The sequence below is a fragment of the Hemibagrus wyckioides genome, linkage group LG08 (genome assembly GCF_019097595.1).
Source record: "Hemibagrus wyckioides isolate EC202008001 linkage group LG08, SWU_Hwy_1.0, whole genome shotgun sequence".
NCBI classification, from domain to species: Eukaryota; Metazoa; Chordata; class Actinopteri; order Siluriformes; family Bagridae; genus Hemibagrus; species Hemibagrus wyckioides.
This window is the reverse complement of record NC_080717.1, coordinates 21,208,325-21,236,038: the sequence shown is the minus strand read 5'-3', so window position 1 is coordinate 21,236,038 and position 27,714 is coordinate 21,208,325. Positions and strand designations below refer to the sequence as shown.

General features: G+C 39.0%; 1 protein-coding gene across 2 annotated transcripts in view; it reads right to left on the bottom strand.

Annotated features, from left to right (window-relative positions):
- nrg2b (neuregulin 2b) overlaps positions 1-27,714 on the bottom strand; it is a 53,510-nt gene that overhangs the window by 6,505 nt on the left and 19,291 nt on the right. Inside the window, exons 2-7 of one of the 2 annotated variants that reach the window (XM_058396595.1) lie at positions 22,646-22,808; positions 19,721-19,839; positions 7,897-8,017; positions 2,940-2,998; positions 1,683-1,706; positions 57-159 (exon numbers count right to left, since the gene is read on the bottom strand). In XM_058396595.1, the coding sequence (XP_058252578.1) occupies positions 57-159; positions 1,683-1,706; positions 2,940-2,998; positions 7,897-8,017; positions 19,721-19,839; positions 22,646-22,808 (589 nt within the window). The remainder of the gene's footprint in view (positions 1-56; positions 160-1,682; positions 1,707-2,939; positions 2,999-7,896; positions 8,018-19,720; positions 19,840-22,645; positions 22,809-27,714) is intronic. The other variant, XM_058396596.1, reaches the window with a different exon arrangement.

Below are 27,714 nucleotides of genomic sequence, written 5' to 3'. Positions count from 1 at the left end.
TTCCAGTATTAGACCCACCACTTTCAGAAGTGAAAAGCTTTCTTCTCTGGACTTACTTGGTTTTGCAGTATGCAACAACACACACGATGCCAACCACCAGCAGAGCCACGCAAATGCCTGTTATTGTCAGGACCCGCTTTTGGTACAGTTTTTCTGCCTCTGAATAAGTGTGAATAACAAGCAAACACACACACACACACACACACACACGGACAGTGAATCAGTAGCAGACATGTTATAAAATGCTTTAGTTTGATCTGATTAACCTAGACTGATTACTCTATGTAAGATTAAATAATAATAATAATTCAACCATTTACACTTTTGGAATAAACATGAACCGATAAATGACAAACAACTCTATGAGTTCATTGGGACCCCAGGGTGATCTTTTAACCACGCTATAAGAAAACAAATTTTTAAAACTCTGTGGCAGGTTTCTTGCATTTTCAGAGCCGATTGTGCTAAAACAGTCTAAAAGTTTTAGGATCCTTGCGTAATGGCACTAAACTTAGAAAACAATAACTGCCAAACTTAGAAAACAATAACATTGCAATTTCTCTGGGAAGTGTTCATAAGCGGAGGACTCTGCCTCTCCTGCAGTCCCAATAATACACTGGCCTACAGACATCATTAGTGAAAGATAAATGGAAGATAAAGCAGTATAAGCTTTAATATTTTTTTTTCTCACAGTACATGCCTGTAAAGTAGGGTTAAAACACACAAACAGCATTTTTATGATGCACACAAAGAGGGTTGTTCATAAAACTGTGTTGTGCTGTATCAAACCGACTAATGCGGCAAAATCTATTTTTATTTTTTTTCATGGTCAGATATTTTTCTATATGACACTGACGTGCATTTTCTAGCATCTGGCATTGGTAAGGAAAGCAATAGGCTTTATGAAGACCCTCTACAAAGGTGCCTTGAAGACATTTGTTTTGGTCTGGCGTTAAACTTGAGGCCCCAGAGGGCAGGCGATGACCACAATGACAAAGGAGAACACACAGAACATGGAAAGGGAGAACAAGAGAGGACGAGAGCGTTGAGGAGAGGGAAGTGACCGACAGCAGTGAGGGAAGTGAGGGGGATGAGTGTGACAAAAGGAGGAGAGATGATGTAGGGGGTGGGGTGGGGGGGTTGGGGGTGGGGGCGACGCGGTGCCCAGGTCAAATGCTGAAACTTCATCTGATATCGCATTGCATGCTTGTTACAGGAAGTGAATAACACAGAGAAATAAAACTTAATACTATTCAGGAAGCTTGTTAATATCTAAATATCTGTCATTCTGGTTAGTCTTTTATTTAGTTCTTAGTCAACTTCATGTTCTTATTTGCCCACAATTATAATGTTCTACTTTTGGCTACATTAATCTATTAGATTTTCGTGGCTAATAAAGTCTTGTAGCAGACAGTAGACAGAAGAGTAGAGCTCATGTTTTCACTGATGTACTTTAAATTGAAAAAAAAATCTATATTTGACTTAAGCTCTTACTATATATCTACATAAATGGACATATTACAGTATTTGCATGGTACAGTTTATTGTGCTTCAATCGACTGTGTCTTCATCAGTACTTTAATGGATCACTGCAGGTATTTTGATATGGCACAGAGAAAAGAGACTGATGTGACCTTATATACGCCTTAAAACTAAGAGTCAAACAAATAATAGTTCCATACCCATAATTTCAATTCCAAGATGCTCTGCCAATGCAGAAAGTTGACAATGTAAAGAAAGAAAAAAAAGAAAAAACAGGTTTCAGATAAAGATGTCCACTTGTTCAGTTCGATGGGTCAAAAATGCTAAATTGTTATGTTTCTGTTTGCTTCAAGACACTGACGTGAAGGGGTGTAAGTTCCAGTAACAGACAGACAATGCAGACATACTGTGGCCAACTCCATTTTCCCAATTAAAAAAAGCAAATTATTATAATATTTAAGTGCACAGATGCATGCAGACACACAGATAGACACAAAAAGGACTTCTATTTACTAACTACCTGCGGTTTTAGTAAATGTAGAATAAAACGTTTTTTGTCAAAAAAAAAAGAGAGAAAGAAAAGAACCGTTACTCTCTAACACAAAAGACACAATTGAGTACAGATGAGTGAAGACATGGAGAATATGACTTCTATTCATTTTTAGGTAAACAATATAATGAGTACATTTGTTTACATTCACTTGCTATTCACAAAATGCTACCCATCTTAAGTAATACTCTTATTTCTAATGTGGAGGTTTTGTGTAGCCCAACAGCATGCAAGATTCTTTCGATTATCTTAGGACGGGTCTAATCGGTGAGTGTTATTAATCAGATATGCTGGTTGTTAAAGGTTAGAGGTCATGCATCATGCCTTTGGCCTCATAACACACAGTACATTACACCATTCCCATGTTAATAGGATTAGATTTCATATAGATTCTCAAAACCACATGTAACTTGTTTTATTCTGTATCAAGCAACAAAAAAACTTTTATGCTCTATCAACCAGCTCCAGACAAACTCCTTCTGATGCACAAAATGTCTTCTTCCGAACATGGCATGAAAAGAGAAAATGCTGTCATTCTATTGTAAAGCTTGCTATACATGCATTATAATGATCTCTCTTCTACTGTGCTACAGTTTAAGGATCTTCCACAATTAATTTGAATCATTGGGGGGGGGGACCTGTCACTTCAGTTCTCATCTAATCTCATGTGCATTTTACATGTACCTTATGAGTCAAATCAACAAAACAACAGAATGGAGACACACTAAGGAGTGAAAGGACACAGAGAAGCACAAAGACATCGTGCATTCACCTCATAAGCAGCATGCAGCTTTAAGCAGACAGACAGACAGACAGACAGACAGGCACACAGACAGACAGACAGACAGACAGACAGACAGTCAGTCAGACAGACAGACAGACGGACAGGAAGACGAAATGGACATACCGTAGAAATTGGCCATAACGGAGGTTTCACAGCGATCACCATTATAGTCATTTGGACACCTGATGAAGGGACAACAAACCCACAAAAGGGAGAAGAAGGGAACAAGAGGAGAGGAGAGGAAAGGAGAAGAGGCAAGGGAGAGGACCAAACACATAACACGCAGAGAGAGAGGAAAGGAGAAAGGGAGGAGAGAGAGATAGAGAGAGTGAGCGAGAGAGAGAGAGAGAGAGAGAGAGAGAGGGAGCAGAGAAACACCAAATTAGAACAAGAGCACAGCCCACAGGCAAAGTAGTTCTGCTTGATGATGTGAAGATCACCGTGGGATTTAAAGAAAGACCTGTGGAGGGAGTCTGGGAGTGGGAAGACCCATTTTAGTCCATGTCAATAAACACATTTTCAGAAGGGCAGGTGTCACAGTAGTGGCTCAGATTGTCCTTGTTTGACCATTCAGAAATCTCATGAGCTTCTAGACTGTTCCATGCTGCAGTTTCAGTCTGGCCTAGCATCAAGTGTGCAAGTTTATCACAGCTTTACTTTTATTTTCTTCTTAAATTACCCCAGAACACATCACTTAATCCATCAAAATCAACTCGGAACATTTCTACACATATATATACGCACATAAAAGAATGCCAGGATCCATGAATATTTATACACACGCCATGTCCTCTTTCTATCTAAGCCCAACCCCTTGCACTCACTTGACTGTTTATGCTGTGCTGAGGCTACATTTGGGAAATACCACTGCTTGTCTGAACCTCGGGCTGTTTCGGAGTCCAAAGAAGAAACACTGGTTCAAAAACAGTATCAGAACACTAAATTCGCTTAGTGGTTTGTGTTTACTGACGTTGCTTGTTGCTAATGTTCAAATGCACTGTGATTTATTGCACTGTGGAGAGGCCATGAAAAGTTTATTTGTGCTCTTAAGTTATGTATATTGTGCCAAAATTTTTTTTTTGTTTACTTGTGCTTGAGTAAATCATAAGTCGGCTAGTTAACTGCTTGTGAGCTAGTATGTAATGATAAAAATATATATCGAATATCTGAATATTAATTTGCATTGCAATATCCACACAATTTAATTAGTCAAAAATTAGACCAAAATTTGTGTTCATTATTAATATGAACTGATTTGACCAGCTGTCTCATGCTATGTTCACACATACAGCGACTCACAGCGACAAAGTAAACCGGAGATCATTGTTCGGACACGTGACGGGTTGAGAAAAGTTTTAGTACACAAATATAGAGCGACTTGGTGCAGCGACTACCAATGGGAGCGAAGCACACACTGCTTCTCCTCCATCTCATGAGATACGATACATATACTCCATACACTGGTGCATTTTATATACAAACACAAAGGCAAACTGATTTCAAGTGGAAAGCTAGTTGCGCCATCCACCGATACTATGGCAACCAGTAGTATGAATGCCTACTGGCGACTTGCTGATAAAAATCACTGCATGTGTGAACATAGCTTTAGAATGCTTGTCTTGTAGCTAGATTGGATGATCCAATAGAATTTAAAGAATCTTGCTGAATGCATTCAGGCAGTGCTGATGGTCTGAACTGCAGAAGTATCAGAAACCATGGTGAGATTTTTCTTTTCTTTTTTTTCATAATGGTGAAATCTAACAAAAAGGTTACACTGATGTAACACAGTTCACCAATATACTACACTTAGCTTTCCTCATAAACTTCCAATTATGCAGTCTGTATTTAAGCCAGAAACCTGCGCAACTTTAATATGATAAAGATGTCAGAATATGTTTTAGGGGAGAATAATTTCCCTAAAAGCTGAGCAATGATGCCAAAAATCCTCCTCTTTTTTGGGAACTTCTCCATTTTATGCACTGCGAGTTTGTAAAAGTGCAGAATTCCTACATTCTTTCATTCTTCTGAATTTACTGCAGAGGTCAATGAGACTGCTGCATTTAATTTGGCTCCGGGGTTGCTGACGCACACGCGCACACGGATGATAGTGCTTATTGGGTGGTTATTCACATGCATACATTTTACAAAGCTAAACTTTTTGGGTGACCCCCTCAGAATAACCACTGCATTGCACACAAAGAATAAAGGTCATCTAGAGAATAGACATCTATGCAAGCCTATGCAAACCATTCTCCAAGACATGAAGCTTATATATCAAATCAGAATATTGCTCTTCTTAAATACATTCATTAAGCCTAAGAGCCCTGACCAGTCTAACTGCCTATGCAGTGAATAAGGAATATTGATTCTACAGTAGAGTTAATGCGGGGCTTTCCCACAGAGACCCTGCACTTAATCACAGAACACAATAAGAGCAGATGCATCGTAAATCTGAGCCGTCTGCTACGACATGGCCACTAAAGGCAGAGCACTGTATCACCTTCAGCTCACTTCCCGGCAGGGGTGACTGCAAGAAATAGGGGGTAGCAGAGAACATTGCAGACCATTCGTCTGTTTTCTTCCCTTCTTTTCTCTCGTCCAGATGGGGTAGCTGATTTCAAAGTGTCTTCTATTCTATCTCCCTCTCGAGGCCTGAAATGCAGCACTGGGCTTTATTGAACTCAGCAGTGTGTGTCTGAAGTGTCTTAAGCGCCTCTCTGAGAACACAGATATTGTCAATGTTCCTAGCAGACCCTGAACGCCATGAAACAGGAGAAGAAAAAGTGTCTATTTTAAGCATCATGAAACTTCATGGGTTTTTTTTTTTTGTAAACTTCCAGAGCACCCAGACATGAATGAGAAGGCCATAAAATAATAATGTAAAATAAAAGAGAATAATAGAATATCCTGAAAACGGTTACTTGTTTTCCTTGAGGCTGTAAAAATATGAAGGAAATTTGCTTGAAATAATGACATGTTACTCATGGAATCAAATCATCACTGGTTTCATGTCCAAACAGAATGAGGAAATGTCATCACATATAACATTCGAGTGAATCGAGAGAAACGAGAGAGAGGAGGAGAAAAAAAAATAAGCACCCAGATACTACAACAGAAGAGCTATTGGGTGTCTGAATTAAGTCAAAGAAAGCAATAATCAAAGGATACTTGATCATTATGTGAGATTCAAGATCAAATCTTTATTAAGTACACTACCTGTCAAAATCTAGGGACACCTTAATTTTTCAAGATTTATTTATTTTTAAATAAATGACCTTTTTTTGGTCATAGTAAATAATACCTAACAGGTTTACTACGACTGAAAACTAGTAAAGAAGCAGCCTGTAATGTTTAGAGCCTTTGCCACATGCACAGTAAATCGCTGTTCCCTTTTTACAACTGACTCTGTTGAAACGTTGGGTGTGTCAACTGGCTTTCGACACTGGAAAGTGTCCACACAACTGGTTAGATTGTTATAATCACGAGAACACTGTTGTAAGACAACTGGGATAAATATACACTGAACCTGAAATGACTTGACTGAATATTATATTTCCTGCAATTGAGCTAGGTAGCATTTAGCATGAACACGAACTTTTACATAAACAGAATGAAAATTGTGATGGGATTATTATATTGTTGAGGATATCAATATTTTTAGAGACATTGGATCTACAAACTTAGCATCAAATGTTTTTAGGAAACATCAACCTTGAGTCTTGCTGTGCTGTTTGATAACCGAATATCAAACTCTCTCTCTCTCTCTCTCTCTCTCTTTTGAGCTACACATAATTCTCCTGACCTCTTCTTCCCCCTGTTTCAGCCTGAGCCAACCTGATGCCCTACTTCTGGCCGGTGTCTCATCACTTGGTACCCACTCGCTGCTGCTGAGGACGGCCCAACATGGACAACTAGAGATAAATGAGATTACTGTGGATGGTACCACTTAGAAACCATGAATATGGACTGCAATTTATGCAAACAGTTTTATTATAATGGCTTAGAACTACAGTTGCTATCATAGCTATAGGACTGCAATTGCCACAAACAATTTGGTACTCAAGGGTCACAGTCGATACATTCAACAAAATAGACCTCAGCAGTTAAAACTAGAAGGAATTTTTTGGTTACACAATTGCATGACTGTATAGTATACAGTTATTGAAGGGAAATGGCACTGTCCAGTGTCACCCAGGAGAGGATGGGTTCCTTTTTTCAGTTCATCTTAAGGTTTCTTCCTCATATTATCTCAGGGAGGTTTTTCTTATTGCCATCACATCTGGCTTACTCATTAGGGATACATCTACAAATTTATTTATGAAGTTTACATCCAAAATAAATATATATTTCTGTAAAGCTGTCCACTTTGTGACACTGTCCACTGTTAAAAGCACTATACAGATAAAATTAAAATGACTTATATTGAGTGTTCCTCAAAAGTGCGTAGATCAGTTCATGTAAACTGAAGCCTGAAACTAACACTGTCCATTGCCTGGCACTTTTGTAAAATCATGTTTTTTTCTTTGTAAAGTATCCTTGAAATTATAAGATTAGTCAAGGTCTAGTTCTATTTTTAAACATAAACTGCAACTTTATATTATACAATCATCACACACCTTCCTTACTTCATAAGACCAGTCAGTGTTTGTTACTAGGCTTTCTTCTGCGATGCTCTGCTGTGCCTCCTGCAGGACTTCTCCTAGGTTTGTGAAGCTGCCTGCACACCATTCTCGAACACTTTAATCTAACTTCTCCCAGAACAGATTGATTGGGTTAAGGTCGGGAGGCTGGACAGGCCATTCTATTACACACAGCACTCACTCCTTTCACACAAAAAAATAAATGCTGGTCTCTCGTATAGCTTTGTATTTGGCGTCAGTGAAAAATCTTGAAAAAAGCAAGGTGTCCTCAAACTTTTGACAGGCAGTGTAAGTAAAATCTGTAATAATAAGTGTAAAAATGTAAACAACAAAAAAAATATTAACAACAAATGACCAATCTAAAAAAAAAAACCCCATAAAATGCCATTTAAGCAGTCTGTATGAATAGAACCTGGTGCTTTAGGGTGGGTGTGACTTACTTGCAGGACAGCTGGTTTATACCATGTATGAAATAACAGTCACCACCATTGACACAGTATGCCTTTTCCGTCTCATTGCACTTTCTGGCATGGCTGGAGCCTGGAGACAGCGTGGTAGTTACTGTGGAGAAACACACATATATAATTATCAGCATGTGTGGCAATCAGTTGTGAAACAGGATGCTACTGCTTGCACTGAGTAACGAAGATGAAGGAGTGAGTCACCGCAAGCCCAAAAGCAAAAAACGACAAAGATACCCTTGCCAGAGGCACGTTGAACAATTCATAACTCAGCTACTGTGATGAAGAAGAAAAAAAAAAGATTGCTGTAATTATTCTGTATATCTTTTCTATGACATATGGCACCATATTTCATAACACAATTATGCAAAAATCACTATCAAACATTTTTACCTACAGTATGGCTTTAGGACAGAAAGACACATATACACACATACACACACACACTACAGTTTATCATGACCATGCCGCAGGCTGAGATCCGCACACTGCCAAGTCATTCCAGATCCGCCTGGCCATCGGGTCAGGGATACCACAGAATATTAGCACACTGTATAGCTTCAAGCTGAGTAGTTTGGACGTGAGGAGATCACGTGTGCTGTAGGTATTGCCAATGCTCGGGAAAGCCACAAATCACAATTAAAGGGCTCTAATTTCATGCAATTCTATCTTAATGGAATAATACTGGCATACCGCTATTTCAGTTGGACATAAGCCAATTTTTTTTCCACCCAGTTGCTTTTTTTTCTGGTCAGTGCCTGCAGTGATATGAGTGGACTAATGCAAATGAAGGTGCACGATTCAAAATCTGAGCTTTGTGCTAGAATTTGAACATTTTCCTCTATAGTGAAGCCCTTCCTAAGAAGACACAAGGACAAAATGGAATTTTAGTGAACAGTCCGGTCCCACCAGTAATCTGTCTTGTTAGACTACTTCACACAATACTCACTAAATACAATAGACTAGTATTTTTAATTTTAACAGATAAGAACAAACATTTTGGATAGGGCAGTGAATTAATTCATGCAATATTACGAATGGAAAATGATATGATTAATAGAATTTAGATGTCCAACGAAACTAATTAAATACAAAACTTGCCAGATTTATTGCCATCGTAGTGGCAAAGAATTATCCAGTGTAAACATTACGTGAAGATTGACCACCTGTTCAATTGCGCTAGAAGACTTAAAGCATTTAGTTAGCAATTTACATCTGACATTATTTTTACCACTAAAACATTGGTGTGTGTTCAATATGTATTTTCATATGTAATTAATGAGACTTTCAACAAAGACACGAGTTGAACTCAGCACCATTGCGCATGCCTTCGCTCAAATACCATACAGAAGGAAAGAATCAAAGCAAGACTATTTCAGCCATTTGACCTTGCTGCAACCTTGACCTTGTTCGGATCAATTCCAAAAGTTCATCTGCTAGTTACAAAGACAATTCCATCTAAATCCTACAAGTATTCAACCACTTGTTTTTGATATATTGCCCTTAGAAGAATCTTTGATGGACGTACAAACAGACAGATGGACACATGTCCCCACCACCTAGTGGCAGAGGCATAACAAAAGGAGCTGCAAGGCACTTATCAACAGCTCTTGATAAAATATTCATATCAACCAACTCCTTTTTACCATCACCCCACTCTTGCCAAGCTACCCTCTGCACCAAGGGTCACCAAAATACCATGCATCCTTCTGTCAAAGCAATTTTATGCCTGAATGTTGTGCCATGAACACAAAAAGGCCCTAAATCTCTATTTAGCCATGAAGCCAAACAGAGGATTAACGTCTTCAGTACTTCAGTAGGACATTGAGATGCACTAATTTTGGAGTGCTAAGGAACATCCCCTACAGAGAAGAGCTAATTTACCAAGTAAGGTGCTGAGACATAGGACACCACAGAGCCCAAAAGAAAATACATGATATGGCAGACTTAAGTTACCGATTGTCCTTCTTAGACGAGCACTGTCGAAGCAAGGAAAGACCATCAAGATATGGCAAACATTCAAAAAAAACCTTCAAGGCCAGTAAAGAGAAATGTTTATAAAGTTTACACCAGCTTTGACTGAGGAAAACAGCCACATCTGACACCTTTGTGCATGAACAAGATTTTCCCATTTAATCCATCAGGACCTGGCCACCTTATCCGGCCACCTAGAATATATGAAGCTGAATATTGGATTTACAGTCCAAATAATTTTCCCCCAATCTAACCAGTCTATTTAGACAAGTCAAAAACTATGTTCAAATATATCCTACTATAAAGAAGTATGTCTTAATTCTCTTCATATAACAATATGTTACAAACACCCACATGCTTCCACTGACATCCTGCATTATGGAATCAGTAGACACTGCTGGTGATGGGACTGACATGGGAGAGCTGAGAGAATCAAAAAATGACAGAGGGCAGCACACTGGCTCTTTTTAAATGAAAGTGCTACAGGTATTAAACGTTTACATTTTTGGCATTTGCCCTTATCCAGAGCAACTTACATTTCTATACAACTGAGCAACTGAAAGTTAAGGGCCTTGCTCAAGGGCCCAGCTTGGTGGACTTGGGATTAGTCAAACACCTTCACCACATCGCAAATTGTTAACTAGTTCAAGGTTTAAAGAGGAAAAGAAAAAGTTGCATGGCAATGCCAACATGGTGGATGCTATATGCTATATGCCCTGACTGTATTCATACTACACACATGTACTGATCAGTAGGTACTGTATCAATGGCAGAGCTACAGGTACTGACTCAAATGCAGTAGGTTCTGTCACAATTTGTCAACAATTTCTAAAAGATTAGCTTATATAAGTATTTGTAATTTGCAGGAGCTGCTAGTAGAACTGGGTTGCGGGGCTAAATCATCCTACTCCTTCAGAGACAAGTAAAATATCAGTGTATCTGGCATCGGATACATCAGATTACATGGCACACATTATACGATAGACAAAGCACACATTGTACAAATTACACAAAAGGGCAAACAGCCTGACCGTATGTTTACTGTTTTTTGGTAACCACATGTATTAGAAATCACAATTCTGATTTAAGCGTATGTGTGTGAAATAGTTTGCCCTACATCATTCTTATTATGCCATTGTTTGTCAAGCTTTTGCTAGATTTTTTTTTGCACTTTCCCAATATCACAGCATCATTGTAAGTGATAACAGTAATTAACTTATAAAGTCTGGTCGCAGCAATGCCCTCTGACCTACCATGAGTATAATTTTTAAAAAGAGAGAGAGAGAGAGAGAGAGAGAGAGAAAAGAAAAAGAAAACATGCATACACAGACACACACACACACATTCACAGGATTCACATCCAGACAGAACCTCTGAATTATGAGTTCACAAGACCTAATGGCCTGATTTCCCAAAGTTACTAGCATGCCCTAATTCTGTAGGGAGGAAGCAAGCAATAATAACCAAGTGTGCTAGGATGCAGTAATGAGTCTACTGAAATATGCAGTTTACAAGCAGATTCAGTATCTGCTATAGTAGATCTGGTCCTATGTTGAGCAAATTAGCTCGGAACGCTGTACAGATTAATAGCTGTCTCAGCCAGGCTGTTCCAACAACAACGAGGCTTGTGGGAGGCAAAAATGTATTTGAAAACAATGTCCAAAGTCAAGGCAGTTGCGTAAGGGCACATAAAACTGTTTCAGCGAAGTGTATTGTGCTATGCTAGCATCTAATTGTGTTTGAGATGTAGCATGCAACATTTTTTGTTTTTTACGTGAGAGTAAAGGAAAGAAAATTTTACAGGCTGAAAGTGTGTTCATAAAATTTTTTGTCTTCTAACATAGTCTTTGTTTTTCTAGTATGTTCATGCAATTAACATAAATGCTTTGTGTGGGTTAAAGCATGATTTTTTTGAATCCAATCACAAATTGCTTTCACTGGTCTGTTGTCAAAATGATGGTCAAACCTATATTACTTAAGCTTAACCACTCACAAAATGTTTCTATAACCTAATTTGCATCCTTTTAAGTGAGCATGTAAAATTCAACCATCTAGCATTTTGCTAAGCAAGATATACTCAATTACAACAAAAGCTTTTAGAATGGTTACGGAGACAAACTGCGGGTTGATGTCTGGTTGTAGCTCCGCTCACACACTGAAAGGCTTTCAGTTACATAAGCAGCTATGAGAAGAGCACATCTTTGGAATGATTCTGCTTAAGATCCAGCAAGAATTAGAGAAGTGGGTGAAAAAAAAGAAGACAAGCGGTCACTTGACGCTGAGGGAGAAGAGTATAAATACCTGGTGCTATTTAGAAACACCTCAAGCTATTGCCTCAGATGAGATAAGAGCTTCTACAAAAGACCATGTCATAAGTCTATCAGTGAGAGATGTTGGTGTACCAGTTTAGAGAAATCTCAGCTGTGCAAGTGTCGCATTTATAGAAAGAATTCTCCAATGAAGTAACAAGTGGGATCCACTGGATATTTCCAGGGAAACACATTTCCCCCTGGTGTATGGTAGGAGAGAAGATAGGGGACTGATTATGTTTCCAAAGGAGAGCAGACTCAGAAGCCTACAGAACTATAGTAAACATTTCTACAGTATAACAAAATTGGAAGTTTTTGTTTGTAGCAGATTTTATTTGCAGTTATTGTTTTTGCATGTAAAATGGTATGTTGTAAAGAACAAAGTGTACCAATCAAAGAAAGAAAGAAAGAAAGAAAGAAAGAAAGAAAGAAAGAAAGAAAGAAAGAAAGAAAGAAAGAAAGAAAGAAAAGGCACACTGCCTGCTGCATTTACTGATTTGTAGGACAAACTGTATGCTGTAATCCTTTCTCCAGGTCTAGTGTTTAGAGTGGTTTTAAAGTTGGTATAAATATGGTATATTTATGTTAGTACAGTTTTGTTTTGTTCTTTGGGACTGGAATGATTGGTGCATCCAAGCTATATTAGTGAATTAATACGGGTTCTAAAAATATGAAAATGGTACTTTAATTTATTCATGGCATTTGGGGGGGTAATTAATTTAAACATAAAATTGAAGAATACCTTTAAACACAATATTCAAGGGTGAGTTTAAATGTGGAATTAAGTAATACATTAAAAAAAAAACCCAATTTGGTCAATTCCCACTCATTCATGCCTACCAATAACTGCAACCATGAATCTGTTCACATGAAACCAGCCACTGCATCTTTTTAAAACTGTTGCTCATGCAATGCCACAGTGCATCTGAATACACTTTGAATGCTCTCTGCCATCTCTCTGCCTTCTTCTGCATACATGAGTTCACAGATTAGCCTCATTTGATTAACGGGAAAGAGAGTAATGCCGTCGATCCCACCCAGAGAACATGAGCAATTTTGCTACCTTGCTATGACTTCCAGCCACGGATGGCTATGACATTACCGGGATTTAAATTCACAAAATCTGGGCAAACAATGTGCTGTTGCACCACTCAGGTGCCAAGAACGAAGCACTGAGGAGTAACAGTATTATTAAAGAATGCAGAATTAAGGCATACATCTGAAACTTGAATTTCAACAAATAAGTGAAAATAATGATATTGAGGAATGCTTGTTAAAAGGATGTAATGCACCTGACAGTATCTCTTGATGCAGATGCTCACAGCGAGCAACCTCCTCCCACACACAGGTGTTAGAGGCCACTCTGTCTGCGGTGTCTGTGTGAGTGCATGTTTCATAATGATCTTAAATGTCTGTGTACTTGTATGAGAGAGAGAGAGAGAGAGAGAGAGAGAGAGAGTGAGAGAAATGTGCACGTGTTGGAAAGTGGCTGGTGAATAAATGAAGCAGCCCAGCAGCAGGTGTGATTGGCAGGTGTGTCTCAGCAGAGCAGGGCCGTAAGTAGCTCTCAGTGCTGGACTAGCATTATGGGAGAGACGGAACAACCTCGTCCTAATTAGCTAACGAATACATCAACACACACTGACACACAGCAGCCGAGGGAGAGAGAGAGAGAGCGAGGGAGAGAGAGACCTACACACAATAACATCTATCTGTTAAAGGTCAAACCCTGTTCAAGTAGAGAATATGAAAAAAGGAGAAGGATAGCAACGAACAGACTCCGACTAACATCTGTGTTCAGAGAATCAGAGGCCTGTAATAGGACATGTCCATGTCTTTGACTTAACTTCATGTTAAACCATCTAAGCAAGTGAAAAACAGAAGGAAAGATAACGCCCGACGTGGCTTTTGCATTTCCGCTGCTTTCATTATCTGATAGAAAACGAACCAGAACAGATTCACCATAGCAGCCTGTCTCTGTTTATGCTCTCCATTTGTACAGCCCACTCCCTCTCTCTATAATAGTCGTGGGATGGATGGGGACAGGCAGGACAGCCGTGACTCACACCCAGAAAGAGCAAAAGAGCACGAGTCATGGTGAGGGTCCATGCTGGAGTTCAGCAGCATTCAGGACATTCAGCGGTCTTTCACAGCCATGTCCACCCTGACAGAAGGACACAAGGGCACCGAGCGCTCAGGACACAAGAGGGAGGGAGAATAAGGGAGTAAGAGGATAGATGGGGAAGTGGAAAGATAAAGCATGGGGCAAACACAAAGGCATAAACAATACAGCCTTTTAAAATGAAAAGAAAGTATATTTCTGGTATGCAAAGAGAGGCACATGCTTCACAAAAAGGCAAAAAAAGCAAACTGTATCTAGTAATGTTTATTTGTTAGGGCTGTCAAATTTCCTAAGTATGGCAAATTTAAATATTAATGAGGGTCTTCATTTGAAAATGATCAAATCCTATTCAGCATTTACTGTACATCTGTTATGTTTTCGGTCCAGGGTTATCCGCAAAGAGCCGGTGCAAGTTTTTCCTCCCACTGAAATGTGAAAATAATCTTTGACATAAATTAAAAGCCTTTACCTTTAACTAATCCAAGGGAATTTCCAAAGGCTTTAGATAATTTGTTTTAATAGACTTACATATCATGACTGAAAGTACAATATGTAAATTTACAATATGTAAATATTTAAATATAGTATTTAATCCTTAAATGAAACAGTATTCAAAAAGGTTGACCTCATAGAGAGAGAGAGAGAGAGAGAGAGAGAGAGAGAGTGTGTGTGTGTGTGTGTGCATGTGTTTTTTTTTTACTTTTACTGTGTTTGGGGGTGTGGAAATAAGATTGATGAAACACACTAGGATCCGTTTCATTCTATTTACTGCTCATTGGTCTAAAGACAAAAAGTGTCCAGAGACTCCTAAAGAGACAGGAGTCAGATGAGGGGAAAAAAAAAATAACACAAAACTTTCGCTATGGGAGTCTGTGTGTGGATTCTGTGAGTTTGAGTCACAATGAGCTCCTTAAAACAGAACATTACATCAACACAGTTCATGTTACCGAGTTTAAGTCACTGTCATGTTAGACTGGCTAACACGTTTTCGGTAAAGTTCAGTGTTTAATATTCACCAGATACTTAGTGGAGAGGCAGAACATTCTGTAAAGAAGTGGACAAGCTTTCATAAACCATTGATTTCTTTTTATTTAAGTAATTCCCAAGCAATGACCCTCAATGGTAACATTAGAAGATGAGTAATGGCATTGTATAATGTGTGTACGCTTTTGGCAGACTGACTTACATTTTATCACATTATTTTTAATACAGCTGAGCAACTGAGGGTTAAGGGCACTGCTCAGGGGCCCAGTGGACCTGGGATTCAAACTCATAACCTTCTGATCAGGAGTCCAACACCTTAACCACTAAACTTCCACATCCCCATGTGGTTTACGTTATTTTCAACAACCAGAACATCTACGCCCTAGAATCTTGGTCAAATATAAAATGTTCAGCAACTTCAATGTAGACAACCTTTTTCTTCTTCTTCTTCTTCTGTTATTGCTGCTGTGATGGAAATAACTTAAAAGTCTTTAAAAGTATGATTTAAAAGCTGACAGGATCCGAATTTCTTGTTGTCATGCGACTTTATCACTATGCCTTGCTCCATTCATTTACATAACTTTGAATTAGATTACATGCGATATGAAGACTGAAGAGTGTGTAGAGTTCAGATTAAGATCCATATAAACTACTCATTAGGACAACCCATTGTTGAATCCCTTCAACCTAAATTAAATGACTTAATGCGTTTGACCTGAAGTTGCAGCGTGTAAATCCCAATCTCTGACCAGGGAAAGCCAGGGAAGTTGATATTTCCATCACAGTCTTACAAACCCCTATGAGTGGTACTGATATTATATAATACCGATATAAGTAGTACCAATATTTCTGTAATAAAATTCTGCATTTTTCTTTTGTAGCTATTCTTTTTGGTTATGTGATGACTGATTATAATCTCTACAAATTAGTGACTAAAGAGGGTTATCAGGTTTTCCAGGCCTTTGCATTTCTGAACTGATTTATTTGACATAATATATTATCCACACAATCTCAGATTTAGAAAAATGCTTGCATTGTTTCTGCATTTGGTATTTGTATGGCAGGCAGGACTACAAGAGCTGCAAAATGTGTTTAGTTTTGTGTTTATTGCCAGGAAAATCCTAATATTTACTGAATATGAAAATACATATATTTTAAGCAATGCCTTGACCATATATATATATATATATATTCACAGCTTTAAAAGGGGTGGGGGGTGTAGGGAGACGCACGACATAAAGCCAGTATTTTTATTCAAAATAAACAAAGTATAATGTATATGATGCAATTTATTCGAATCTTTTAACACGTAATAAACAGGTTTGGATGTATGCAGTCTTCTAAGTTCAGGAGTCAAAATCTCGCTGCACAATTTCCTGATGTGCATAACATTTAAATAATTGGCCTATACTCATGACATTAATATATGCTATGGTCATAAAGGGGTATATATATATATTTTTTTACACTGACCTGTGTGTGTGTGTGTGAGAGAGAGAGAGAGAGAGAGAGAGAGCCCTGAGGTGTGAGCAGCAGCTGGTTGTACTGTTGGTTGTATGCAGATTCTAGCTGACAGATTTGAAATGCTGAGCCTCTGCAGAAATATGCCTAGACAGATTTGTGTGTGTGTGTGTGTGTGTGTGCCTTCCTTTCACATTTCACATTAAGAATATTTGGCAGACCCTTGGCATTCTTGTAGCAGCTAGAGTATTCTGAATCTAGCCCATCTGTGTTTCACATCACACCTCTCTCTCTCTCTCTCTCTCTCTTTCTCACACACACACACACACACACGCACACAGAAAAACACACACACACACGCCTAATAAGTGGCCTCTCAAGGTCACTGCTATGAGTACATCTCCTATTCTAAGTAGTACACACACACACAGTCTTAATACACTATAATACTGCAGAGCTGTGCCCTAGTGACCCTCTGTAGCTTGTTGCTCACTCAATTTCTCCATACCTCATCTCTCTCTCTCTCTCTCTCTCTCTCTCTCTACCTCTAACACCTACATACATGTATACACACACTCATGTTCTCTGTCCAGAGCCTTTGTCTGTCTCTGTGTCTGTGTCTGTGTCTGTGTGTGTTTGTGTTTTTATATATAGCGGAATATCTGCACAGTTATGGACCCAAATGCTGTCTACTCCTAGAGTGCAGAATGTGCCAAAATGACACGGTTTATCTTCATTAGTCCTGAGAGCCATCTCCAACCATCTCCCTCTCTCTCTCCCTCTCCCACACACACACACACACACACACACACACAGCTATTCATACAGACACAGTTTTAACCTTTAGCAGAGACTAAACTGCAGAATAGAGCTCACATTATTAATGACCCCTATTACCCCTTAGAGTGGAGGAGGCCATAGGAGTCCTCTTGCTTTATACATCATTCTTCCTCTCCTCTCTCTATCTCTCTATCCTTTTCTCCATCTCATGCACATCATGCACCATTCATCCACTCACTCTCTTTTTCTGAAATGGAAAGCTGGATGGTGGGATGAGTGTGAGGATAAAAAGGAGAAAGCGAGGCTGAGATGAGGGTAGCTCTGTAAAAACAGTGTGCCGTGAGCAACCTCTTCTACACAGCAGAGCAGAGTGCAACAACTTACACACACTGACACACAAGCACACACACACACACACACACACACACAGACATACACACAGAGGTCTATGGCGCATCAAGAAATGAGAGAGGCTCTGGAGACTGCAACAGAGAGATGTATGACTACAGTAGTGCGGCTGCAGCAGAACGAAGACTGCTTTGTACATTAACTAAATTAAAGCATGTGTAGTGCAAGGGGAAAAAATGCAACCAAAAGCAATAATGAAAAAAACATTAGGGGAGAAAACACAACAAAAAAAACAAAACAGAAACTGTACAGACTACACTACAATCTAATTATAAAAAAACCCCAGTATCATTAAAAATGAAGGGAAAAAAAACCCTCATATATTAGAAGTGTGGTGTTAAAAGGAGGGAGAAGAAAGGGAGAAGAAGAAGAAAGTGTTCATAAAATACAGATAATGATGTGAGAGAGGGAGAGAGAATAGGAGTATCTATTCTATAGGCACAGATTCGTGTAAGGACCAATGGTTAGAGAGAAATCATCCCCACCCCTCATGCCACAGCAATTTGCCAACGTTAACAATTCCTTATTCTTAACAACCCAAACATCATAAATTTTTTATCTATTACATAGTTATATTTAATGTTTTTTGGAATGTCCACAAAATCACTTATATTACAACTGTTCCCTCACCGAACTCTACTCTCTTGAAGTTAATGAGACAAAAAAAAATGAAGCTTGTGATGATATCAAGAAACCACCAAGCACTCGGTCCTGAAGACTTTCACGTCTTAAAGTTACTGCTTCATCTCTCTCTGTTATAAAGAGCTGGCACTGAGATTCCTTCCATAAATGTTAAATATACCAAACTCTCATCTGCTCAGTTGAATCCTGTAAAAATAAAATACAATAAAAGACAGGTTGCAAGTGTAATTTTTGTCTAACAGACTATAGTCGTGCCTAAATGTGATACTATGAAATAAAACACAATACCAAGTTTGTATATAAATGTACAGGTACGTGTTAGTGATGTATGCATAACATTCATTGGAATAGTTCTCAGTTTAGTTCAAATAAAATTATTAATGCAACAGAAAAAGGTTTCTTGTCTCCCTTCTCTCTCCTGAATTCTTTAGGGCTGTCTTATACAGTTCTCTGTACAGAACAGGAAGTAGACAGTAGTAGTGAGTGAGGGAGGGATTTCAGACATTGCATATGGTTATACAGTCCGGTCTTGAGCAGTATGTCTCCTCAAATCTCAAATGCCTCTGATTCATTCCATGCCCTATCCAAGTTTGTTTCAATCCAATACTGCTTCAACTCTAAACGGGGTGACTGGCGAAACAACAGTGCCAATGCTCACCAGCCAAACAAAAAAAAAAAAAATCTGTCAGAAGGCAGAGACGAAAGGGAGAATATTGCATTACAAATTTGCTAGACAACAACCCCTTTTCCGTCTTTCTCTTCTTCCTCCTTTATTTTGACATTCGTCTTCAGTGCCTGCTCAGCTTACAGAGCATCTGACACAATCTCACGTCCACATTTTTGTCTTGTCAGCCTACAATTACCACGGCTCTGTTTTCAAGACATTTCTATGCAGCATAAGGAAGACTGCTTGTGCTATACCTGGCATCCTTCGATCTCTGCAGATCTATGGACTGAGAAGCAAATGTTCTAACCAGCACACCACATGCAGACTTATTACAAAGCCTCGGGGCTTCATCATTGATGGACAACAACCCATACGGCTAGCACTAATCTATTAAACAGCCCAAACCCTTAATAACACATGAATCAGTCAAGTAGGAAAGAAGAGTTCTGCTCTTACTGCTTTGGACGCTGATGTAGCTGGTGGAGTTATCCTTGCCCAGCGAGTTTTCGGCCACGCACGTGTAGTTCCCAGAATCTTCCAGTCTCACTTGGCTAATCTGGACCTTTGAGTTTTTCCTGTTGAGCAGAAGTAGGAAAGAGAGCAAAGCACATCAGTGAATGTTTTTCAGTGACCTGATTAACTAATGATGTACTGCTTCCCTCAACCCAACAACCTCCATCCTACCAGATTTTTCACCCATTTTATAAAAATAACTACAAGGCACAAGTCATTTTTAAAGTTTTAACGGTGGCAATGTAGCTTAGTAGGTAATGCCTCACAGCTCAATCCACACAAATTACTCAGGAACCTTTATCCACTGCATGCTAATCTGCCTAGCACGCTGACACAGCTAATTTTAGTGATAAACAATTGTTTTAACAGGCCACTGTTAATTAAATGGCTGAGAGTAGGAAAATATGATGGCAGCTCTGACTACTCTCAAGTGATCATGTCTATGTCCTTTTCCCTAAACAACTATCCTCTTAAGGTTTCTCCATTTTAGGTGTGAAAAGCAAACTGTAAGGTCTTCCCAGGACATTTACCAGTTACATTTCACTTAGTATGAACACGATTGGCTATGACTGATCAGGCCAATTTACATATGCTGGGTGCATAAACACATATACAGTGGAACCTCATATTTAATTCGTCCTGGATGAGAAATTCTGTATTGCGATAAGAATTTGTATTAGAAATAATGTAAATGCAGATAATCCGTTCCAGCCTCCCAAAATATTAGCAATATTACCGGTACGAAGAGTATGTAAACTGTATGCCTGCTTACAAAGAACTGACCCAAGTCAAGCATTCCATGTCAAGGGTCCTGACAGGAAGTCGTGCCACCAAGCTTGAGCTAAAAATAGAACAGACCAAAATTTCAATTCTTAAGGTGAAAATTCGTAAGGGAGGGCATTCATATGCCAAGGTTCCACTGTAACTGTGTAAATATTCAGTTACATAAAATGTGACTTTATATGACGTTCGTTAACCCATAATTGAACTTTTACTGAATTTGACCTGCCCTAAAGTTCAGTCTGACGGTTATGCTTCCATTCTGAATTATAATAATAATAATAAAAATAATCAAGAATCCATTCACTAATAATTATTCTTGAAGAGCCTTTTGATGTACCTTTTTTTTCAGCACTTCGCTTTGCTGTGACTCTCCCATGACTGCTTTGACAATTCACAATGTACCGTGTAATAAATCTGCGGTGCTGTATATACAGTATCTCATTTTATTCTCAATTCATCAGGGTGTGTGTGTGCACGTCAGCAATGCCGCTTCAGTGTAAACGGCACACCTCCCCACCCCCACCCCCTTCCCCCACAAAACATACACATCCTCATATATTACACATGGGAGCAGTAACCAGGCAATTTTCTCTGGTTGCAGTATAACACCAAATATCAGCACTTTCTCCAGTAGAGAAAAGAGTAATATATATATATATATATATATATATATATATAAATATATATATATATATATATATATATATATATATATATATATCACCTCTTGACTTACAGTATGAACATAAAATTACATATCATAAAATATCAAATAATTCTGATCTGTAAATTGGTGTGTTACGTATAATTTATAAAAAGAACTACATTAAAAATGTCACATGCATAATGCATATTTTTCCTTTTGCTGTTTATTTTTAATAACAAACACATTTAGGATGAGTGAAACTGTACGCTTCCACATGTGCTGTATGTGTAATTGTGTAGAACACTGTTTAAAGGATATGATACCATTAAAAATGTTGAAATGATATGAATATAAAGAAATCTTCACAGTCTCTTAAATGGTATGGCATCTCAATGCAAATGGCAAATTAATCTAACTCGATGTATTTTAAGGTATTTGTTTTTCCGGAGATGGAAGCAGACTGGTAAACTCAGAGGAAACCAGCAAGAACCTGCAAAACACCCCACTGATTGTAACCCAAGCTCAAACCTAAGAACTGTTGGCTGGCTGTATGTGCTACCCATGGCATGTTGTTGTTGTTCTTTCGGCTGCTCCATGTGAGGGGTCACCACAGTAGTCAAACTTACCACTGAGCCACCATTGTCCCATATAACGCTACCCATTGCATTGCCATGATAATTAGGAATCATAATTAGGAAGAATCATAATACAGCTAATATTTTTATTTTGTCTTCCACTGATGGAGGCATTGTGAATTTTGCACTTTTTTACATACCTAATTAATCATTTTCATTAAATGTAGAACACAAATAACTGTCCTGTTTTTGGCCTAATATTGGCTTAATTTCTAAATAAGCTTCAGATTACAGGTATAATTTTGCATAGAAATATACAGGTGTAAAAATGTAGGAAAGCCCGAGTCACAGGTACGTCCAGTGCTGAGTAAGAACTAGGACATGAGTCCTGAAGTATCCTCCTAGATGGTAGTGTTCATTAGCTCATATGGAAAATACCAAACTGGCACAGTTCAAGGGGACTCTGGGGCATAGACTAGGAGCCACTGGCCCATATAATACTCTGCAAATCTTAAATATATATAGAACATTTTTTTAAAGGACAGCTCTGTCAGGAATCTACCTTCACTACAGGAGCAGCTCAGTACATTTCTACATTAATTCTTTTTTTTTTTTGCAGTCTGAGCAGAAAACTGTCCCATAACAACAGACCTGTGCTTCACTCCCCTGAATATCTATATTTACAAACTAGGGCAATCTAGTGAAGGAGTTGATAAAAAAAAATGTATTTTTATTGCATCTGATACTAAGAATAGCTCCATATCTGTATGTGTGTGACTGAGTGCATTTCTATGAGTGATATCTGTGTGTCCATCAGTGCATAAGTGTGTGTGTGTGTATGCATTCATGTTGCATGTCTCTTACTTGTTGGTTTTGATTTTGACATCTTTGCTCTTGCGGAGTTCATTCCCATCTTTGAGCCAGCGAAAGGATGGGCTTGGGTTGCCCTGCACCTCACATTTTAGGGTCACACGCTCATCCTCCCACACCCACTGAGAACGCATGGGTTTCACCTTCGGGGCTAATGCTACAGAGAGAGAGAGAGAGAGAGAGTGAGAGAGAGAGTGATAGATGGCAGTAGCAGATAGTGAAAAGTGGAAAGGTTTGGGTGGAGCGGGGAAATAGATGGCCGCGAAAGATGACAGGAAAGACGTATGAGAGGCAGATTGACAGGAGAAAGGTAGAAAGAGATGCATGTGCGTTTATAGGATTCATGAAGGAAAATGAGAGAGAGAGAGAGAGAGCGAGAGAGAGAGAGAAAGTGTAAAGAGATTAATGTGTTTGATGGAATAATCCATCTGGAAGCATAACTCTAAAAAAAAAAAACAAGAGCAGTAATTCTAAAATAATATAAAAAGTGAATCAAAAAAATATAGTTAAAGCCAAGCATATACTGTCTGTACTGTCTGTACACACACATTAGCAAAATCAATGCTTGCCCATATAGAACGGTCCGGTCTAGATTTGTAGACAAAATGTACCGACTTACTATTGATATACTAGACATACTGAAAGACTTTCTGTTACTTGTATTTGAAATATGGATGTTGTAGCAACACCATGTTCACCGGTACACTGGTTAAAAATATTGCAGCAGCTTTACGTTTGAAGGTCAGTTACAGAATTCTTTAGAAACCATTTATATTTTAGATAACTTATAACTAACCGACCATTATCAGCTTAGATGGCACTGCTGAGCTCACGTTCCTCTTACGTGTTTTACATATAAAAAGACAAAGCAATTTATTTGGACACATTTTTCAGTTTCGTCATTTTTAGGTAATCTAGGATTATTTGGAATTTCATATCAAAATACATTTTCAGGTGGGGTTTTTTTTTTCCAGCAACACATTGAAAGAACCTTGTTTCTTAACATTCCTATCATGAAGTTTCTTTTCTCTGAAAGGAATAGCTTAACACACAGATGTTCCTGCCTCAGGCTTTTCTTTATTGCAAGACTATAAGAGCTGATGCAGTGGGACCCAAGGAAGATATCACAGCTTTTCGCTTTTGTCAAGAACCCACCCGCAACCCTCTTTCGCTCTCACTATATATATACATATACACGCAAACACACACACACACAAATGCATGGCATGCACAACTGTTAACACACTTCTTTGTAATTTGACATCATTTTGTATTTTAACAAATGCTTCTAAATATGAAGCAATGTCAATATAACACAACCAATTAAACAGTGAATAGTCTGTCAGTGAGTCCCTTGTTTGTGTCAGGTTTTTCCGGAGGATGACTGTGAAGCAGCTATGAGACATTGCTTGAGAGAATGTATTCAGTAGCAGACTCTCAGGGACTGTCTTATGTGTCTCTCAGTTCAACTGCAGCTGCATTTCAAACGTGGCTTACAAAAAGAAAAAGAGAGAGAGCGTTAATGGACTTTGTTACGTAGGAAACAGCAAATAGAGACGGTTCTTTAAAATATTAAACACCAGGCTTGATGATTTATGACTACATTATGGTGGACAACAAATTTGAAAGATATAAATACATCTCTATGCACATGAAATATTATGGATGGGGGAGCGGTTCAACTGACCTTTTATCTCTAACCTTGTGAAACATTATGTGAAGCTCTGTGCTGTCTCTCTGTTCATGGGAAGTTTCACTGAATAGTGCCGATAATTTTGAAAAAGCGCCGCTTACACAATTCTTAAGTCATGAGAACTTATGTTCTGCCAGGGCAGTTTCCTTCAGACCTAGTGGAGTATTTTCATGTCCTTGCTGATAACCATTAGTGATGTTGTCACCTCTTGACCCCGTATTGCTAGCGTATAAAATGATCCTGCTATGTCACGTTTGTTCTCATTCTCGTCTTGCCAAGAAATTGAGGGTGTGGATTCAAAGATGCTGAGTACAGCGCTCCTTGGGTCAGAGTAATTCTAGTGTTTGACATATTGCTATTCTTGCCATAGTTGAATGTGTCTTTAAAGTAGACTACATAAAATAACATAATTTTATAGAAATTCATAAATGACTGCAAACTGAAGAAGGAGATGTTCTAGGCAATGCTCTAGTTACTGAATTGAGAGGTAGAGGACAGCTAGAAGGGCTGCAGCAAAAGCAGTTGCAGAAACAGAATTTGGAGAGACCTTGGAAACAGACGTGCGGGCGGTTTCAATGATGTTCTGGCAAACTGGTCAGCGCCTCAGGAGGAGGAGACGAGACTGTGAACAAGCTCTGCTGAACAAGTGAGGAGAATGTTGACCCCTAGTGAAGATACTGTTCAGCAATGGAAGGAGTACTGTGACAAACTTCTTAACCCAGTGGCTCAGCCCATGCTTAAGGAACCAGTGCCAGGAATCTCTGGTGTATTGGAGTCCATCTCTGTGGCTGACCTTACTATGCCAGTTCGAAAAGTGGGAAGACTGCTGAGGGGGATGATATGTTGGGATAGCTTGGAGTTTTGTATTGGACATTTCAATATTTCATGCAGATCTGAGATGGTGATCCTTTCCAATTATAGGGGAATTATACTCCAGAGCCTCTAAGAAAGGTTACAGGGATGTTATCACTGTGGGGGCTAGAGGTAACAGCTCTGTTATTTGCAGATGTTGTTCTCTTGGTACCAATAACAATGGACATGAGCATTTTACTGCTGAGAATGAAACATTTGGGATGAAAATCATTTTCATCCATGACCAAGGCCATAGTTCACTTCCAAGAAAAAAATGGGTTTAGCTATTAGTGAGGGGACAGACCTTGCCCCTGGAGATGAAGTTTAAGTACCTTGGGATCTTATTCTTAGGTGAAGGAAAAAGAGAGTGTGGGATGGATCGGGCCAAATGGATCTGGTCAGCAGCAGCACTATTACAGTTGAGCACTATTAAGTCTGTGGTGAAGAAGCAGGAGATCAGTGTTTGGTTCTCTGTTTACTGCTCAATCTTCATCCCTGTCCTTACCTATAGTCATGAGCTGGTGACAGAAAGAAGTACTGGTGGTGGACATGAAATTTCCACAGGAATGCTGGGCACTCTCTTAATCATAGGATGAGGTGCTTGGAAACCCTTGCTGAGGTGGTTTGGGCATCTGGATAGCTCTCCATACAGCTGTATCAGGCACATTCCACTCAATCGGAGAGATTATATATCATAGTTAGCTTTGAAAATTCTGCTGATCATCCACAAGAGCTGGAATATTTGGTACTTTTTCGAGTATAGGATTCCCCCAACACACACACACCTAGACCTCACACACATCAAGTTCCTGATCATCTCCTGCTGCTCTACCCAGTAATTTTACCCAGTGTAATGAGTTGGATGGGCTTCACATCCCTTTAATGAGCAGACCCAAAATAATTAACTAAGAGTTAAACAAGAGGAAAAAAATGTCTTCTGTGCCCTGCCATTAGGAAAAGTTACAAAGAGTCCTTTTTTATGTATTAGTTTGTTTTCTTCTGCAATTATATTTCTATAAAGCATTTGTATTTCACTTCTTAATACAATCTTAAATTAAAAAAAGAACAAAGGTGCCTCGAAGATGCTATGGATAATTAAGGGTTATACAATCCTAAAATGGCTTCACGTGCAACCTTCTTCAAAAGTGCAACCCTCTTTTCTGTAGTAATCAAGCTATATGTCATGAGCAGACATTCTCATCACAATGGGTATGTGCGCTGGTGTGTGTCTATGTAGGTGTGTGTTCACACATCGAAGTGTGAGTGTGCCCTTGAAGTGGGTGTGTATTGCTGTGAACCTGCAGCACACTGCAGTTGTGCATGAGGGCTTTCGCTCAAATCAGCATTTTCTGACAGTTGTATCACTCTCACTAAAGAGCAGAGAGGGGAAGAGAGGAAAAAGCGTGAGAAGGTATAGAAAGTCATCCAGTACCTCCCTGAGACATCCACCCCCCCATCCACCCACACCTACACACACTCTTGAGAGTACAGCCACACATATACAGCACATACACATACACATCAGGGGCTAACAGTACAATGACAATTAGAGAATAAAAATGCAAAATAAGCAGCCTTTGTCCTTGGGCTGCAAACCAGAGCTAAGGCACAGCTTGGCATTTATGTCTTGTAGTATGTACAACTCAGGTTAGCTCAGGAACACTCAACCATTAACTACAGCAACATCACAGTGAAGATCAGTCCACTCAACCTGGCTGACACAGTGCACATGCTAGCTTGAGGTAGCATACATTCTACTGTTGTCCTTAACAATGAGTTCTGAAATGACTGATAAGCTCAAAAGTATATGTACGGTTTTATTTCAGTGATGCATTATTCCCCTGGTTACACTCTCCCATTCTTGCTCGAGCGTGCCATGAAGGCACAGGTGTCATGATCAGCAGCATTCTCCAGGTTCTCAAGCCTTTCATTTGATTTCAGTATGTTGTACACCAAGATCCATAATGTGCTTATATGGAAACTCTCTAGAACCTGCCCTCTGTAGGTGACCCACACTAAAGAATAGGTTAAGGACACTTCTCAGATCCGTCATTGCCCAGATACTGGAATGATCGTACCTGTAGGCAACTGAAGATGGTTTGGATCTTTGGATCTCCTCTGCTCCTTACCTCCCGATTTCTATTGTAGAATTGGTGAAAGATTGTGACAACCATACTTGAGAAGCATTAGAAGCAGAAGAAGAAGCTATTATTTGCCACATATTTATTACAGCACAATAAAATACTTTTCTTCACATATCCCATCCCCTTAGGAACGTCTTAGGAAGTCAGAGTCAGGGTCAGCATCCTTGGAGCAGAGAGAGTTAAGGGTCTTGCTCAATAGCCCAACAGTGGCAGCTTGGTCGTGTTGAGGCTTGAACCTCCGACCTTCAGATTAGTAACACAGAGCCTTAACAAAGCCTAAACCTTTGCTGCTGCCTTGTATTGAGCACACTACCAGATAGTCCAGCAATAAAATTAATTAAGCATGTGAATTTAGACAGGGGATGCATTCAAGG